Genomic DNA, 18,586 nt, shown 5'->3' on the forward strand with positions numbered 1-18,586 from the left:
TCTTAGATGTTCTGGTTTTTTGGTTTTTTGTTTTGTTCTGTTTTGTTTGGCCATGCCTGAAGCATGCAAAAGTTCCTGGGCCAAGGATTGAGCCCACTCCACAAAAGTGACAACACCAGATCCTTAACCCAATGCACAGCCAGGGAACTCCCTCATTCTCATCTTAGGAAGGACATCCTTTGCCAATTCATCCTTCCTTTCCCCAAACAATGCTTCCATCATCTTTCATTGAGTCAGGGTCCATCAGGCAAATCCCCACCATAGCCATCCCTGTGTCAGGGGTTCCCAAAACCACCTCCAGGTCTGATGATGTGCTGGGAGGGCTCACAGGACACAGCTTATAGTCATATGCATGGTTAAGATGCCTCACAGCTACATTTAGGATGGATAAGCAATGAGGTCCCTGCTATATAGCACAGGGAACTATAGCCAGTCTCCTGGGATAGACCATGATGGAAGATAATATGAGAAAGGGAATGTGTATATATGTATGACCAGGTCACTGCTGTACAGCAGAAATTGGTACAACAATGTAAATCGATTACACTTTAATAACAAAAAATACAACTAAAAATTAAAAAAAAAAAAAGATGCACTACAGCAAAAGGACCTGGAGCCAACTCAACCCAAGGAAAAGAGTAGGGTGCGAGGAAATCAGGGGCAAGCTGCCAAGGGGTCCCCATCCCAGTGGGTCCCCCAGGATGTCCTTAATTCCTCCAACAAGAGGTTATGAAAATGTCTACCAGGGAAGCAGGCCTGAGCCTAAGACTCCAGGGTTTTGACTGGAGGTTGGTCACATAGGCACCCACTGCACAGCTATTACCAAAATCCCAGGAGAAAAGCAGGTGTGTGGCAGAGGTCACGCTGTACATACAGTTTATGCCCATTTCTGGGGATCCTGGGAACCTTCCTGAATTCCAAGTTCCTTGATGCCAACCAAGGCTCAACCTTGCAAGGAGGCCTTCCTACCAAGAGCAGCCTCGAGCCTGCTGTGTTCATTCTTTCGCACATACCAGGGCACAGTGGAGGGTGGGTCCTATGAGCCCACCTGAAGAGGGAGCTCCTTGAGCAAGGCCTCTGGAACCCAGCCCTTAGCAGAGGGTGGACAGAAACTGGCTACTCAGGAACAGAGAGCTGAGACAGCCACCCCCAGCCACTGCTAACCTCTTCTCCAGCCTGGCCCAGCCGGAGCTGGAGCATCTGGGAGGGGACACAGGGGCTCCAAAGATGGGAGAGGTGCCTAAGGATGTATCTGGAGTATGACTGAGACCCACTGTGTTTCAGAAGCAAAGTCCAGCAGGTGGGAGGGACGAAGACACCAGCCCTAGGCAGCTGAGTCGCACACTTGCCTTCGGCCCTCAAGGCTGCTGCTGACATGCTTCCTTGATTGGGCAAACATTGACTTTGTGCCCAGGACACAAGCCAGGCCAGGTTCCGGGAGTAGGGGTTTGCATTGGCTGCTCCGAGCGAGGGGAGGACAAGGCGTTCCTTCTTATCTGGGGGATGGGGGGTTGCACTGAGCTCCTGGAAACTTCCACCCTCTGCACTCCACCCTGGGCTACCTTCGCTCCCGTTTCTGAGTTGGAAACCTAGACCCAGGGGACCAAAGGTGACATGGAGGGAGGACAGGCCCAGCAGGGACCAAATAAGAAGGCGGGGGCCACCTAGCCTGCCTCCGGGTTTGCCCAGAAGACAGAGAAAAGAAGGAAAAAGGTGTGTGGGCTGGTGGAAGGGGGTCCAGCTTCAGAGGTTGGCTCTCTGTTCTCACCAGCTCTGCAAACTTAGGGGCACACGTGCCCTCTCTGAGTCTCAGATTCCCCACCTGTCTGGTGGGGAAACTGCTATCTCCCATTTGTTGAGAAGGCAGCACAGCCATGAAAAGTGGGGGCTCTGGAGTTCGAATAACCTGGTTCATGTTCCAGCGCTGCCTGGCCACTTGCTAACTAGATAGCTTTTGACTAAAGCTGCCCCACGGCAGCCACGCAGTTGAACATCTGACCTGGGGCTGGAAAGTTCCAAGAAGGTTTCCTGGAGGAGGTGGAAACTTGAGAGTGGCCTAGGTACCTGGCAGGTTTTTGCTGAGGAAGGTGGCGGGTGGGGGGGTCCTGGTCGGGAGGGAAAGACATGGAAGAGAGCAAGGAAAGTGGAGAGTAGCGTCAGGTACTTTCTTGCTTTTTGTCAGTTTTCCCATCTGAGAAGTGGAAATGTTAGACTGAATGATGTGGTTATAAGTTGCCAAGATCATCTATGTTTCTGTATTAAAAAAAAAAAAAAAAAAAAAGGCAGGAGTTCCCATCCATGGCTCAGTGGTAACAAACCTGACTAGTATCCATGAGGATGCAGGTTCCATCCCTGGCCTTGCTCAGTGGGTTAAGGATCTGGCATTGCTATGAGGTGAGTTGTAGGTTGCAGAAGCGGTTCGGATCCTGCGTTGCTGTGGTGTAGGCAGGCAGCTACAGCTCTGATTCAACCCCTAGCCTGGGAATGTCCCTATGCTGTGGGTGCAGCCCTAAAAAGCAAAAAAATAAAATAAAGAGTGTGTTGACCCAGGGACAGATAGAGAATAAAGAAATACTCTCATAATTGCAATGAAAAAAGCAAGGCACAGTCTCAAGCACAGCATGGGCCCATTTGGTTAAAAACACAGTACAAGGAGTTCCCATCATGACACAGTGGTAATGAACCTGACTAGTACCCAAGAGGACTGGGTTCAATCCCTGGCCTCCTTCAGTGGGTTAAGGATCCAGCATTGCTGTGGCTGTGGTATAGGCTGGCAGCTGCAGCTCCGATTTGACTCCTAGCCTGGGAACGAGTATATGCCATGGGTTCGGCCCTAAAAAGAAAAAAAAAAAAAAAAGGCTCCTGACACCAAAGAGCAAAAATATACAAGAGGAACAATATCAAACTAAAAAGCTTCTGGGAGTTCCCATCGTGGCACAGTGGTTAACGAATCTGACTAGGAACCATGAGGTTAGCCTGGGAACCTCCATATGCCACGGGAGCGGCCCAAGAAATAGCAAAAGACAAAAAAAAAAAAAATAATAATAATAATAAAATAAAAATAAAAAGCTTCTGAATAGCAAAGGAAACCATCAACACAGTGAAAAGGCAACCTACTGAATGGGAGGGAATATCTACACAGCATCTGTCTGATAAGAATTAATGTCTAAAATACATAAAGAAAAAAGTAAATAAATAAAGTAAAATATATAAAGAACCCACATAACACACTAACAAAGTAACAACAATAATAATAATAATCTGATTGAAAAATGGGCAGAAGATCCAGACATTCTTCCAAAGAAGACATACATACAGATGGCAAACAGGTACATGAAAAGATGCAGATCATCACTAATCATCAGGAAAATGCAAATCAAAACCACACCGAGCTACTCCACACCTGTTAGGATGGCCATTATCAAAAAGACAAGAATGAAGTGTTGACAAGGATTGTGGAGAAAAGGGAACCCTTGCGCACTGCTGGTGGGAAGGTAAATTGGTGCAACCGCTACCAAAAACAATAAGGAAGTTCTTCAAAAAATTAACAGTAGAGCTATGATCCAGCAATTCTACTTTTAGGTAGACATCTGAAGACAATGGAAATGCTAACTCGAAAAGACATCTGCACCCCCATGTTCCCAGCAGCGTTATTTACAATAGCCAAGGTGTGCAAACAACCCACTGATGAGTGAATGGATAAAGAAGATGTGGTACATTTACAATGGAATATTAATCAGCCATAAAAGGGAATAAACATTTTGCCATTTGGGCTGACTTGGATGGACATCAAAAGCATTATGCACAGTGAAATAAATCAGAGAAAGACAAGTACCATATGCTCTCTCTTATATGTAGAATCTTAAAAAACATAACACACCACACAAGAAGCTCATGGATACAGAGAACTGACCCACGGTTGCCAGAGGTGGGGGGTGGGGAACGAGAGAAAACAGTAAACCAACTTTTTTTTTTTAGTTTAAATAAATTGGGGGGAGACTATAAATTATGTATAATTGGGACAAAATAAATATCACTTTCAAAAGCCAACAACAACCAAACAGGCTGGTGTGGGACATACAAGAAGTCGAAATGCAAGACGGTGGGGGTGGTAACAGAGTCCTGGCTGGGACTGCCAATGTCAAGGGCTGGAAGGTGTTTCCAGGTAACGATGATAGTGGATTAAGTCAGTTCCCTAGGAAGATGGCTCAACGATGGAGTTTCTGGTGGAGCCAGAGGCAGGGGGCTGTCCCGGAGGCCTCAGGTAAATGCCATCCATAGGTGGCCAGCAGCCAGCACTCCACCTTCCAGGGAAGTGAGCCTTGTGGATTCAGGTGACAGGGTGCTGGGGAGAGCCCAGGCCTTCCTCTCCCAGAGCTCTCAGCTCCACTTTCCACCACTCTGGGTCACGGGTAGGGCCACAACCTCTCCTCCTTTCCTCAGGCTCGAGCAATACCAAGGGCTCCCTGCTCTCTATCAGCTCCCCCAAACCCCAAAGAAACAAAGAGTCATAATCAACATTAAGAGAGACCTTAGGGTGTGCCAGTAAGGCACTGAAACTTATGTTTTTCTTACCGAATCCCCCTGCTCCACTACTATTGCTCCCTTTCCACAGATGGGGAGACTGAGGCTTAGAGAAATACGTAACTTTCTGCAGTTACAAAGAACATAGCAGCTCCAGGATTTAAACCCCCATACCCATGCCTCTAACCACTACGGAACACAACTTGATTGCCTAAATGTAAACCACACACTCGCTCTGCAAACAGGGCTTCAAGACCAATCCCTAATCCCTCTTTCACTTCTCCCCAAATATGAATTCTGGAGCCACTCCTGCACACAAAGCTGGCCTTGGCCTTCTAAGCTTTAGATTCTGGAGGGCAGAGATCGGCGGGACCAGCCCCAGGTCTTAGAGAGAATATGCCCTTGGCTTCTGGCCCCTGGCTTTGTCCCCCCACTGGCTAGTGGCCTTAGATGAGTCATTCCCCTTCTCTGGGCCTGACAGCACCACCCCGTCCAATGAGGCCACAGCTGGATCAGAGGCCTCCAGGCGCAGGAGCTCCCAGGTCAGCCCCCACCCCCAGGCAGCCCAGGAGGCCAGGGGCGGGACCTGCTTGGTGTTAAATATTTCTGACCAGCACTCCGCTCTTGGCATCTCATCCCAGCCTCATCAGCAGAAGTGTGACCAAGAGCAGTCATGGTAAGCACCTGCCTGGGGCTATGGCAACCTCCCCTGGTGGCACAGATCGGCAGTGAGATTTCCAGAAGCACCTTGGGTCCAAGCTTCCATGTCATACTGTCCTTTTCTTTCTTCTTAGACGTCTTACAGCGACAAAGGAGAGAAGGTAAACGAGAGGGGAAATGTGGGTTCAGTGTCCCAGGAAACCCAAGTGTCAGAAAAAAGCAGAAGAGAAAGAGCTACAGAGGGTTGGTGATGTCCAGGATGCAGACTCAAGTTCATCTCCGGCTCCCTGTGCCACGTCTAGACTAAGCTGGACTCAGCCTTGCCCTTCTAAGAAACACTTTTACTCCTTCGAGTCCTGCCAATCTCTTAATCCTGTCTGGAAGTTCTTTCTAAACTCTAACTTAAATCTGTGTTGCTATAGCATAAGATTGTTTCCCCCTCGAAAACTGGACAGGCCTCCTGAGGGGGCTGACCAATCAGGAGCCCACAGAAGCTCAATTTCTACCTGAGAAACCTCTTTTGAGACTTGGCAAGGCTTCACGGCAGGGGGTGCAGTGGGTTGGTTTCTCAGTTCTGGGACTGAGGCTGGAACAAGGGGGGTGGCTGGGGACCCCCTCTCCACCTGCACTTTTCTAGACCCACCTCCAGGGATTCAGCCTCACCCCTCCTCTCCTTCTGCAGCCCGAGAGAGGCCGATTCCTCCACTTCCACTCCGTGACCTTCTGGGTTGGCAATGCCAAACAGGTAGAAGCCGGGGTGAGGTGCCAGGAGGGGGCAGAGGGTAGGGGAGAAGGCCTCCTGAACAAGGGCAGGCCTCTAGCCAGGTCTGTGATTGGTCCCTACGAGGGGTGGATCAGGGCAGGTGCGGGGACTGTCCCGGATAGACAGTCACCCTTTGGATCCTAAATTACACAATTGAGGCTGTGGACCCCAGCGGGAAACTCGCCTGAGCTCAGAATGGGACGGGGAGCAACCTTTCTTCCCAGGAGGGACTCTGCACCTGGGGCAACAGGGGGGACAGGCTGAGGGGACTGGGGGCTCTCAGCTGGGGGGGCCCCCTCCACCACAGCCCCTGACCCTCACGGCCCAGCTGTGGCTCTGTGCTCCAGGCTGCGTCGTACTACTGCAGCAAGATAGGCTTCGAACCCCTAGCCTACAAGGGCCTGGAGACGGGGTCCCGGGAGGTGGTCAGCCACGTGGTCAAGCAAGATAAGGTGAGTCCCCACCCCAGGAACCCCTGCTCACCCAGGGGGCCCCTGCTGTTCTCTGAGCTCGCTGATGGCTCTGGCACCTCTGGGTGCAGTAGACCATGAGGCCCTTCCTCCAGGCAGCGCTATCCTCTTCCAAGCGGCCTGGTGTGGCTGGGGAGGTGTGCACTGAGTTCTGCCCCCAACCAGCCCTCTGCCGGCACCTTGTACAGACATGCAGCAGAGACCTTCTTAGTTTGGTCTCCTTCTCTGCCTGGCCCAACACTGGCCGCACAGACGTTGGGGAAAAGTTGGCAAAGGCCTCAGACATTAAAGCTGGAAGTCTCAGAGTTTTCTGGTGGCTCAGTGGGTTAAGGATCTGGCATGTCCCTGCAGCGGCTCAGGTCACAGCAGTAGTATGGGTTTGATCCCTGGCCTGGGAACTTCCATATGCCACTGGCATGGCCAAAGGAAAAAAAAAAAAATAGCTGGAAGTCTGAGCAGTGTCTGGTCCATGGATCCCTGGAGCTCTCCCTGATGGGGAGGCCTGACCAACAGCTCATCCCAGGACCCCAGGGGGGGTCTGACCTGGAAGCAGCACCCATGCCTCAGGACCAGGCGGGAAGCTGAGGCAGAGAAGGGCCAGGAACCCAGGATCAAGAGTCCTGCCTGGCTGGGAGGGGGGATCTGGTCCTAACGCCCCACCGGGGTCCCTCACTGTAGGCAGTGAGGAGGGGCTGGGGTTCACCTCCACACGCTTGCCTGGGCCACCAGCAATGTCTTCCTTCTCCTCTGCATCTTAGATTGTGTTTGTCTTCTCCTCTGCCCTCAACCCCTGGAACAAAGGTGAGGGGGCCCTGGAAGGCAGGGTGGAGACATGGTATTGTGGGTGGAGTCAGGGACACAGGGGAAGGGGGGTCAGCGTTCCGGGAGGGGGTCTCAACCCAAGAGGAGATGGAGCCCAGGAGGCTGAGGGTACAGGTGAGGGGCTGTGACGCCAGAGCCACCCACCTCCACTGCTGGCCACAGAGATGGGCGATCACCTGGTGAAACACGGCGACGGAGTGAAGGACATTGCGTTCGAGGTGGAAGACTGTGACTACATAGTGCAGGTAAGACCACACCTGGGCTGGTGCAGAGACAAAGCAATAAGGCTCGGCCTGCCCTCCCTGTCTGCCATAGGGACCCCCATCCGTCCAGGCCAGAGGACCCTGCCATGTAGGAGTAATGCACCCAAATGTTGGTGTGACCCCCACCTGAGTTCCAGTGACATTCTGCCCCTTAGTTGCCAGGCCTTTTCTCTCTGAGCCTCAGTTTCCACATCCGTAAAATGGGGATAACCACCTATCTCCCTGAGTCGTTACAAAGAGGAAACACGATCATCATTACCATTTCTTGAGCACGACTGTGTACCAGACAGAGTATTCAAGAGGCAGTTTAGAGGTTCAGAGTGTAGATTCCAGAGGCAGACTTCTAGGCCTGAATCTTATTAGCTGTGATGACTTCGGGCAGGTGACCTAACTTCTCTGTGCCTCAATTTCCTCATCTATAAAAAAGAGAGAACAATGCCTTTTGGAATTCCCGTCATGGTGCGGTGGTTAACGAATACAACTAGGAACCATGAGGTTGCGGGTTCGATCCCTGGCCTTGCTCAGTGGGTTAAGGATCCGGCATTGCCATGAGCTGTGGTGTAGGTTGCAGACGCGGCTCGGATCCTGTGTTGCTGTGGCTGTGGTGTAGGCCGGCAGCTACAGCTCCAATTAGACCTCTAGCCTGGGAACCTCCATATGTCGCAGGAAGTGGCCCTAGAAAAGGCAAAAAGACCAAAAAAAAAAAAAAAATGCCTTTCATGTAACATTGCTGTGAGGACTGAGACATTAATATCTGCAACAGTGCTTGATAGGTGATGAGCATAGACATGCAGTAACAAGGTTTGAATCATATATGAGGCACTTGGCAAGAGGGTATAACATATAGTAGGTGCTCAGTAAAGCCAGCTTGTACTTGTCTTATCCAAGCACCCTTTTACAGATGGAGAAACTGAGGACTGGAAAGGGAGAAGAGCCACAGAGTGAGTTAGCACAGGGATAGGCAAGAAAGACCCTCACCCCACCTGGTTAGTCTCTGGCCCCAGACCTCAGCTTCTCTACCTGCCAAATGGGCATGAGGCATGGGCGTCAAGGGCAACAGCTAAAGTTGGCTAGGGTTCCTGCCTGGGGCTGGAAAAGCTGGAAGAGGCTGTGGCAGGACCACATAGAGGTGATTCAGCAGTGGGGAGGCAAAGGGTCCATTGCTTACCCACACCCCCACTGCCTCTGTAGAAAGCCCGGGAACGGGGCGCCATAATCGTACGGGAGCCCTGGATAGAGCAAGACAAGTTTGGGAAGGTGAAGTTTGCTGTGCTGCAGACGGTGAGTTAACTTCAGGGCCCCCTTCCCTCCTGCTGTCAGCACCCGCCCAGATGCCAGGACCCCCATTCCACCCTTGTGCCTCAAAGCACAGACAACCTTCCTTGAGCCAGACCTCTTGGGTGCCTGGCTGGTGTGCAGAGGCTGATGAGGGCTACCATCACGCTCAGGGCTTCCCTGCCTCCCCAGCAAGGGATGCAAGCTGCGGGCAGGGGCTCTGAAGGAAGGAGATGGGAGGGAAGCCCCACCCCACTCCAGCTGTGTGACTTTGGGCAACTTACTTCACCTCTCTGTGCCTGTTTAAATGAGCAAAGACCACTTGTGTGGTCCACCTGCGTGCCCTGCCCCATGTTACCTAACCATTCTGGGCCTGTTTCTTCAGCTATAACCCCTCCCACATTTTTGTGGGTTTTTTTTTTTGTCTTTTTGCCATTTTCTTGGGCCGCTCCCGCGGCATGTGGAGGTTCCCAGGCTAGAGGTCGAATTGGAGCTGTAGCTGCCAGCCTATGCCAGAGCCACAGCAAAGCGGGATCCGAGCCGCGTCTGCGATCTACACCACAGCTCACGGCAACGCCGGATCCTTAACCCACTGAGGGAAGCCAGGGATCGAACCCGCAACCTCATGGTTCCTAGTCTGATTCATTAACCACTGCACCACGATGGGAACTCCCCTCCCACAGTTATTTTAAGGATTAAATGAGACCATTCATGTACAGCACTTGGAACAACACCTGGCATATCAGAGACACTTAGCAAAGATGACCAAGTCTGGAGTTCCCTTGTAGCTCAGTGGGCTAAGGATCTGGCATTGTCACTGATGTGGCTCTGCCTACAGCTGTGGCACAAGTTTGATCCCTGGCCTGGGAACTTCTGCATGCTGTGAGTGCAGCCAAAAAAAAAAAAAAAAAAAGAATACCAAGGAGTTCTCCTTGTGGCTCAGCAGTAACAAACCCAACTAGTATCCATGAGGATGCGGGTTTGATCCCTGGCCTTGCTCAGTGGGTTAGGAATCCGGTGTTGCCGTGAGCTGTGGTGTAGGTCGCAGACGCAGCTCGGATCCTGCATTGCTGTGGCTCTGGTGTAAGCCAGCGGCTACAGCTCTGATTCGACCCCTAGCCTGGGAACCTCCATATGCCACGGGGGCAGCCCAAGAAAATGGCAAAAAGACAAAAAACAGAAAAGAAAAGATTGTTAAAGTAATTGAAAGAACTTTTCCAGGAGTTCCCACTATAGCACGGGGGTTAATGATCCAGCTTGTCTCTGTGGCACTGCTGGTTCAATCCCCAGCCTGGTGCAAAAGGTTAAGGATCTGGCATTGCCACAGCTGTGGTGTAGTTTGCAAACGTAGCTCAGATTCCATCTCTGGCCTGGGAATTTCCGTATCCCGCTGGTGAAGCTGAAAAAGCAAAAGCAAAAAAAAAAGGGTCCTTCCATATAATTAGAGCCAATGCCCTCATCACTCTTCATCCAGTCAACACATTTCCGTTGAGCACCTACTGTGTGCCAGGCCGCCACAGTGAGCAAAACAGCATCCCCATCCCTACAAAGCTTCTTGGCCCTATGGGGTAGAGAGACCATCAAAGAAATTCCCGGGAGTTCCCGTCGTGGCGCAGTGGTTAACGAATCCAACTAGGAACCATGAGGTTGCGGGTTTGGTCCCTGCCCTTGCTCAGTGGGTTAAGGATCTGGCGTTGCCGTGAGCTGTGGTGTAGGTTGCAGACGCGGCTCGGATCCCGCGTTGCTGTGGCTCTGGCGTAGGCCGGTGGCTACAGCTCCGATTCGACCCCTAGCCTGGGAACCTCCATATGCCGCGGGAGCGGCCCAAAGAAATAGCAAAAAGCCAAAAAAAAAAAAAAAAGAAATTCCCAAATGACAAACTACAATTCATTCTGACACAGGGAAGGGACTTGCCCAAGATCACATGAGGAGCTAGGCCAGGTCTAGGTTGGAACCCAGGGCTGTGCTGGCGCCATGGACTGTCCCCATGGGCTGGGAGCTCATGCTGTTTGCCGCCCACAGTTCGGGGACACCACACACACGCTGGTGGAGAAGATGAACTACACCGGCTGCTTTCTGCCTGGATTCGAGGCCCCAACCTTCACAGACCCTCTACTTTCCAAGCTGTGAGTGCCCCCTTACAGCAGGGGTAGGGTGGCAAGCAACACCCTGTCCTCCATGCAGCCTGGGCTGCTCTGAGAGAGCAGAGCGTCTGGGAACCTGCTGGGGAGCCCTTGAGGGTACCCAAGGATGGCCAGTGGAGAAAGCATAAAGGCGAAGAGTATGGGCTCTGGAACCTGGCTGCTTTGGTTCAAAGCCCAGCTCTGCCACTTCCTTGTTATTTAACCTGGGCAAGTTACTATATTTTTCTGAGCCTCAGTTTCTTCATCTGTCAAATGGGCCAGTAACAGTTAAGTGAGTTGTTGCAGACAAGGTGCCCATAGCAAGGGCTGTGGAAGAGCAAGCAGTCACTGTTATGGGGAGGGGGGGAGAGGCTGTGGAGGGAGTAGCCTTCCCCTCAACCCCGCACTGTTTCCCTCTCCCAGGCCCAAATGTGGTCTCGAGATAATTGATCACATTGTGGGGAACCAGCCTGATCAGGAGATGGAGTCTGCCTCTCAATGGTGAGTTCCTGGTCCACAGCCCTCCCACACAGGTGACAAGCCCACTCCCCAGTCTCGGTGGGAACGAGAGCACAAGGTGGGGGGAGGTTAGCCTGAGGTCACAGATTCATTTGCACCATGGAGACCACAGGATTTAAGGCCCGAAGTGACCCACGGGTCTTCCTTTTGAGGAACCTGGGGGAATCGGCACAGGGGGTGGCACGGTCCAGGAAGGCCTGGAGGAAGGCTGTCACCACCCAAAGAGCACCCCTGTGCAAATTAGAAGCAGGTGTCCCTTCTCGAAAGCACCTCCCTCTGTTGGTGCATTGCCACATATATAGACATCTTGTTACTCAAAAGAAAACTCTCGTAGTAAAAGTACAAATCTAAAGGAGTTCCCTTTGTGGCTCAGCAGTACCCAGGGGGACGCAGGTTTGATCCCTGGCCTCGCTCAGTGGGTTAAGGATCTGGCATTGCCGTGAGCTGTGGTGTAGGTTGCAGACATGGCTCGGATCCCGTGTTGTTGTGGCTGTGGTGTAGGTTGGCAACTGCAGCTCTGATTCAACCCCTGGCCTGGGAACTTCCATACACTGTGGGTGTAGCCCTAAAAAAAAAAAAGCACCAATCTATGATGCATGTACTATGAAAGGCTCCTTTTTGGAGCCTGCTTCTTTTTTTTTTCTTTTTTCTTTCATTTTTGGCCACCCCTCGGCATACGGAGTTCCAGGACCAGGGATAAGATCCGAACCACAGTCACAACCTAAGCTGAAGGTGTGACACTGGATCCTTAACCCACTGTGCAGGCAAACCTGCATCCCAGTGCTCCCAAGATGCCGATGATCCCCTTGTGCAATAGCAGGAACTCCTTTGCAACCTGCTCAGGCGAAAATTCTGGAAGGTGGAGTAGGGGCAGGGAGTCCCTGCCCACAGAGCCAGCTCTCAGGCCAGCCCACACTTCTGGCCACACCTGCAGGTACATGAGGAACCTACAGTTCCACCGGTTCTGGTCTGTGGATGACACGCAGATACACACGGAGTACAGTGCTCTGAGGTCCGTTGTGATGGCCAATTATGAGGAGTCCATCAAGATGCCCATTAATGAGCCAGCGCCGGGCAAGAAGAAGTCCCAGATCCAGGTGGGCCTGCCCTTGGCTCCAGCGGCCCTGGTGGGAGGAAGGCAGCAGGGGAGAGGCTGGAGGGCTCTCGCCGTGGAAGGGGTGGGGCAAAGACGGTTTCCTTGCTTCCCTCCCGCAGGAATATGTGGACTATAACGGGGGCGCTGGGGTCCAGCACATTGCTCTCAAGACGGAAGACATCATCACAGCGGTAAGAAGCCTGTTCCTGGGCCTAATTCACCTCCCATTTAGCGCCGGAGCCAAACTACAAAACGGAGTCATGGGCCAGGGGTGGAATTGGCAAGTGGCGGTCCTGGGTCCCCTTTACTGGCCCAGCTGGCCAACAGGCTTAATGGCTCCTGTCACACATGTGCAGGCATATTCCCACCCCAAAAAGTTCAGTCTCTCTGGCAGTGGCAGGAAGCCTGGGTTCTAGACCCGGTTCTGCTGGTGACTTTGCTGTGTGTCTCTGGGGGATTTGATCCCCTCTCTGGGCTTCAGTTGCCACACCTTGAAATTGAGGATATGAACCTACAAGATCCAATAGTTCTTTTCAGCCAAACTAAATGTTCTGAGTCTATGGCTCCAGCCCTTGAGGAGTCTGAGTCCTTGACGTGGCCATGTGACAGAGCAGATAAGAGCCTGGGTGGTCCTGTTCAGTCCTGGCCCAACCAAGAATTCACTGCATGACCGTGGCAACTTCATTCATTCATTTACTCAACAGACATTTCTGAGCACCTACTATGCACCAGGCACTGTTTTAGGTACTTGAGATACATTAGCCAACACGACAAGAGTTCCTGCCCTTACGTGGGCAGAAAATAAAATTAGTAAAATACCTATGTTAGATGGCAGCGAGTATTCTTGAGGAAAATAGAGCAGGGCCATGGGCCAGTGAGAGTGAAAGACTTGGTGTATTTAAAGTGGGCAGTCACCAAAGGCCTGGCTGAGAAGGAGACACCCCATGCAGAGGGAGGAGAGGAAGCTGGAAAATCTGCCCCCTACCCCTACCCCCCAACCAGGCAGAAGGGACAGCCAGGGCAGAGGAAGGGTAAAGGAATGGCCGGAAGAGAATGAACGAGGGAGAGGGGGCAGGAGACAAGGTCAGAAGGAAGGAGTGGGGACAGATGGTGAGGACTTTGAATTTGACTCTGAGACACCACCGTGGGGTAAGCAGAGGAGTGATAATAGTGTAACTTGTATCTTTAAAAAATCCCTCTGGCTACTGTATTGAGAATAGACAAGGAGTTCCTGTCGTGGCACAGCAGAAACGAATCCGACTAGGAACCATGAGATTGCAGGTTTGATCCCTGGCCTCGCTCAGTGCGTTGCGTGAGCTGTGGTGTAGGTTGCAGACGCCGCTCGGATCTGGCATTGCTGTGGCTGTGGCATAGGCCAACAGCAACAGCTCGGGTGCCGCACTAAAAAGCAAAAAAAAAAAAAAGACAATCCCTCAATGCCTCAGTTTTCCCAGCTATGAAATGGGGAGAATCATCATCCAAATGTCTCAAAAGATTACTGCATGGACAATGAGGCAGTACATAGAAAGAACATGAGACAGGCACATAGTGAGATTCCACAAACGTTAGCAATTGTTGCTCTTCTAAGGGGACCCACAAGGCCCAAAGGAGGAAGGAGATGAGGTCACAGCACATCCTGGCAGTTGCGGGAGGGGGGCTGTGATAGGGACCCTGCCTTCTCCCGGCCCAGCATTTCCACCTGGCTGGGGGTGTTGAGCCTGGAGAGAGAAGAAAGCTGACCATGACCCTGCTCTGAGACAGATTCGCAGCTTGAGAGAGAGAGGTGTGGAGTTCTTGGCTGTTCCATTCACCTACTACAAACAACTGCAGGAGAAGCTCAAGTCGGCCAAGATCCGGGTAAAGGAGAGCATCGATGTCCTGGAGGTGAGGCCCAGGGCAGCACCCTTGGTCGGCCAAGGAGAGGGAGCCCTGGGCTACATCTTGCCTCGCAAATGTCTACACCTCACATCAGGCACTAGGACACAGTGGGGAGAGCAGACTGGGTCCTAGCCATCATGGGACCCGCATTCTAGTGAGGAGACAGATGACAAACAAATAAGTAACACAAACACCATCAGAGAGAGAGAGAGCTGGTGCTGTACAGAAACTTAAAAGAGGCAATGACAGAGAGGGGCTACCACACAGGAGGCAGTCAGGGAAGGCTTCTCTGAGGGGGTGCCATTTCGGTGAAATCTGGATAATGAGAGGGGGCTGGCTGTGTGAAGGGCTAGGGAAAGAGCAGTCCAGGCAGGGGGAACAGAAAATGCAAACGAGGAGTTCCTGTCATGGTTCAGTGGTTAACGAATCCAACTAGGAACCATGAGGTTGTGGGTTCGATCCCTGCCCTTGCTCAGTGGGTTAACGATCCAGCATTGCCATGAGCTGTGGTGTAGGCCGCAGACATGGCTCGGATCCTGCGTTGCTATGGCTCAGGCGCAGGCCAGCAGCTACAGCTCCGATTAGACCCCTAGCCTGGGAACCTCCATTTGCCGCTGGAGCGGCCCCAGAAAAGGCAAAAAAAAAAAAAAAAAAAAAGGAAAATGCAAACGTCTTGAAGCAGGAGCAAGCTTTGAGTATCCGAGAAACAGAAAGAAGGCCAGAGTGGATGAAAGGAAGCATTTGAGGAGTGGCTCAGGTCATAGAGGTAGAGGCTGGAGTGGATTCCTCTGGTGGGCTATTTAGGAGTTCTGATTTTGTTCTTCTATGGCCAGAAACTATTGGAAGGTTTTTTTGGTTTTGTTTGGCTTTGTTTTTTGCTGTGCCTATGGCATGCAGAAGTCCCCTGGCCAGGGGATTGAACCCATGCCTCAGTTGTGGCCTGTGCCACAACAGTAGCAACACCAGATCCTCAACCAGCTGCACTACAAGGGAACTTCCTTGGTTTTGGTTTTAGCAGTTTTATTGATATGTGTCACATATGTCACTTTTTAAAATACTCAATTCAGTGGTTTTGGACTATTCACTATATTATGCAACTATCATCAAAATCAATTTTAGAACATTTTCATCACTCTAAAAGAAACCTCACACCTCTTAACCATCACCTCTCAATCACCCTCTTTTCCTCCTCCTAGCCCCCAGCTCTACACAACCACTCATCTTCTGTTTCTACAGAGCTGCTTTTTTCTGAACATGTCATATAAATAGAATCATACAATATGTAATCTTTCATGAGTGGCATCTTTCCCTTAGCATAACTGTCTTCAAGGCTCAGCCATGTTGTAGCACATGTCAGTACTTTCTTCGTCTTTTTTTTTTTTTTGGTCTTTTGTCTTTCCAGGGCCACACCAGCAGCATATGGAAGTTCCCAGGCTAGGGGTCACATCAGAGCTGCAGCTACCGGCCTACATCACAGCCACAGCAACACAGGATCTGAGCCGCGTCTGCCACCTACACCACTGTAGGTTCCTTAAACCACTGATCGAAGCCAGGGACCAAACCCGAATCCTCATGGATATGAGTCAGGTACATTACTGCGGAGGCACAATGGGAACTCCCACCTTGTTCCTTTTTATAGCTGAATAATATCCCATTGAATGGATGGAGAGACCATATTTTGTTTACCCATTCATCAGTTGATGGACATTTGGTTTGTTTCTACTTTTTGGCTGTTATGAATAATGTTGCTATGATCATTCTGGTACAAGTTTTTGTGTGGACATACATTTTAATTCCCTTGGGTAGATACCTAGGAATGGAATTGACTGGAATTGCAGGATCATATTGTAACTCTACATTTAACCTTTTGAGGAACCATCAGCCTGTTTTCCACAGCAGCTCCATTTTACATTCCCACCAGCCACATATGAGGGTTCTAGATTCCATTGGAGGGTTTTAAACAGGGGAGTGAGATGATGTGATTTTTGAAAGGTCCCTCTCTGGGGGGAAGATGGATTATTGAAAGGAGGCAAACAGAAGCAGGGAGAGTGAGTGGAAGCTACCCAGGCTGCCCAGGTCAGCCTTGGGTAGCTTCACAGGGGCTGTGGCAAAGGGGTAGTAACAGGACAGTCCGGGGATAGATCTATTTAGAGGTCTCTGAAACTGCTAGAGGAAAGGGTCTTTTCTTGGCTTTGGGGGTTTAGGAGCCCCCACGGGCCTTTCTAAGGATCTCACTGTTCCAGGATAGAGAGGCCAGCCAGCCTCCCCCTTACCCAGTCCCTGTCTCCCACCTAGGAGCTGAAAATCCTGGTGGACTACGACGAGAAAGGATACCTCCTGCAGATTTTCACCAAACCCATGCAGGACCGACCGACAGTCTTCCTGGAAGTCATTCAGCGCAACAACCACCAGGTACCACAAAGGACCGCCTGTCCCCAGTGGTTGGCTTTTTGCGCCTGCAACTCACCTCCTTTCTCCCGCTCCAGGGTTTTGGAGCCGGCAACTTCAACTCACTATTCAAGGCCTTCGAGGAGGAGCAAGAACTTCGGGGTAACCTCACGGACACAGACCCCAACGGGGTCGCGTTCCGCCTGTAGGCCCGGCTGATCCCGCCTGACCCACCGAAGCCCCTCCCACCTGCGGCGTATGGGGCCACGCCCCCTCGCCCTGGAGCACGCCCACTCCCCACCCCCAAGACTCCACCCACCTCCTACCCCTCCCCTCAGTTGGGCCGCTCCCTTTTCCACCCTTCGGAATAAAGCTGACCCAGGTCCAAAGCGGTGTCCAAGGGTTTGTGCTGGAGCAGTGACGTCCTTTGCCGCCAGGGGGAGCTCAGGGCCGCAACGCTGTATGAGGCGTCCGCGTTAGGGGTTCAGAGACTCCGGGACAGAGCAGGCGCAGAGTGCAAGCCCTGTGCCAAGTAGGACCGCGCGGGTCTGGGACAGTGCTGGCACCAAGGACTGCAGAGGGCTGACATTCTAGAGGGAAAGATAGACAATATCGTTTTATAGAGTGGTAAATGCTATTAAGAGAAAATAAAGCAGGTAATGAGCTCTTGTTGAGGTGAAGGTGAGAAGGAAGACTAATTTCCAGGGAGGGAAGGCCCTTCTGAGAGGTGACATTCGGAAGCCAGCCCCGGCAAGTCTGGGGAAAGAGCATCCCTGGAAGAGGGTACAGCAAGGGTAAAGGCCCTAAGATGGGACAGAGTTTGGCAGCATTCTATCTGATGTTGCCAGGATCTCTAAGGATGAGCTGTCCCCACCATCGCTGCCCTCCGCCCAAATTTCAAGACATAGTAGAGGGAAAGGTGTTAGCCTAGGAACTTTGGGGCATCTTCCTTGCTCAGCAACCCCTGAATGTGGTACTTGGTCTGAGAGCTGGTAGGAGTCTGAGCCCCTCAGTTTCTGTCCTCTACCCTCACTCAGCATGGCAGACACTGCACCGCCCCCCATCAGCTCCACTGCCGCCAGCTGTGCACTGGGTGCAGACTCCATTTGGAAAGAGGCTAGTTCATACTCAAGAGCGAATGGCCCTTGCAAAAGAATGACAGTTGGGAAAGGAGCTACCTGTCCTAAAACACTTGGAAGGAAAATTTTCTTCAAAATCAAAGAAGAGGAGTTCCCCCTGCGGCACAATGGGATCGGTGGCACCTCTACGCAATAGGACACAGGTTTGATCCTCAGCCCCAGACAGTGGATTAAGAATCCGAAATTGCCACAGTCGCAGCTGGGATCTGATCACTGGCTCTATATGCCAGGGGTGGCCAAAAAGAAAAGAGAAAAAGAGAAGAGGTGGGGCAAATAGGATCTCTTTCCTTCTGCTGCTTAAGCTTGTCAGCCCTCCCTGAGGAGCAGCCAACTCAGACTAGGAGCAACCACCTATAATGAAAAAAAATTTGTATATATGTATATATAAAACTAGGAGCATGTGGAGTTCAGTGTAAGAAAAAAAATCAGAGTTGGTATAATGGAGAAATTGGCAAGGTTTTGTTTTTGTTTTTTGGCCAACTGGCGGGTGGCATATGGCATTCTGGGGTCAGGGATCAGATCTGAGCTGCAGTTGTGACCTAAGTTGTAGCAGCAGCACTGCCAGATCCTTAACCCACTGTGACAGGCTGGGAATCAAACCTGTGTCCTAGGGCTCCAAAGATGCTGCTGATCCCATTGCACCACAGTGGGAACTCCTGGATGTGT

At 51.5% G+C, this 18,586-nt stretch overlaps 1 protein-coding gene across 2 annotated transcripts; it reads left to right on the top strand.

Annotated features, from left to right (window-relative positions):
- The first annotated feature begins 5,026 nt into the window (after positions 1 to 5,026).
- HPD (4-hydroxyphenylpyruvate dioxygenase) lies at positions 5,027 to 17,170 on the top strand. 2 transcript variants are annotated; one of them, NM_001348964.1, is made up of 14 exons: positions 5,123 to 5,200; positions 5,319 to 5,345; positions 5,867 to 5,929; positions 6,295 to 6,399; positions 7,176 to 7,218; positions 7,402 to 7,484; positions 8,694 to 8,783; positions 10,800 to 10,903; positions 11,324 to 11,401; positions 12,354 to 12,516; positions 12,635 to 12,706; positions 14,277 to 14,399; positions 16,689 to 16,805; positions 16,880 to 17,170. In NM_001348964.1, exons 1-14 carry the CDS (start codon positions 5,198 to 5,200, stop codon positions 16,988 to 16,990), a joined length of 1,182 nt encoding a protein of 393 aa, NP_001335893.1. In that variant the 5' UTR covers positions 5,123 to 5,197; the 3' UTR covers positions 16,991 to 17,170. The 2 variants fall into 2 exon arrangements, with proteins under 2 accessions (XP_020927832.1, NP_001335893.1); XM_021072173.2 differs by lacking the exon at positions 14,277 to 14,399 and having other exon boundaries at positions 5,027 to 5,200.
- The last annotated feature ends 1,416 nt before the right edge of the window (positions 17,171 to 18,586 follow it).

This window comes from Sus scrofa, chromosome 14 (assembly GCF_054392235.1).
Source record: "Sus scrofa isolate SSC_HxYL_T2T_F1_AM1 chromosome 14, Sscrofa_HxYL_maternal_Yorkshire_Landrace_v2.0, whole genome shotgun sequence".
NCBI lineage: Eukaryota > Metazoa > Chordata > Mammalia > Artiodactyla > Suidae > Sus > Sus scrofa.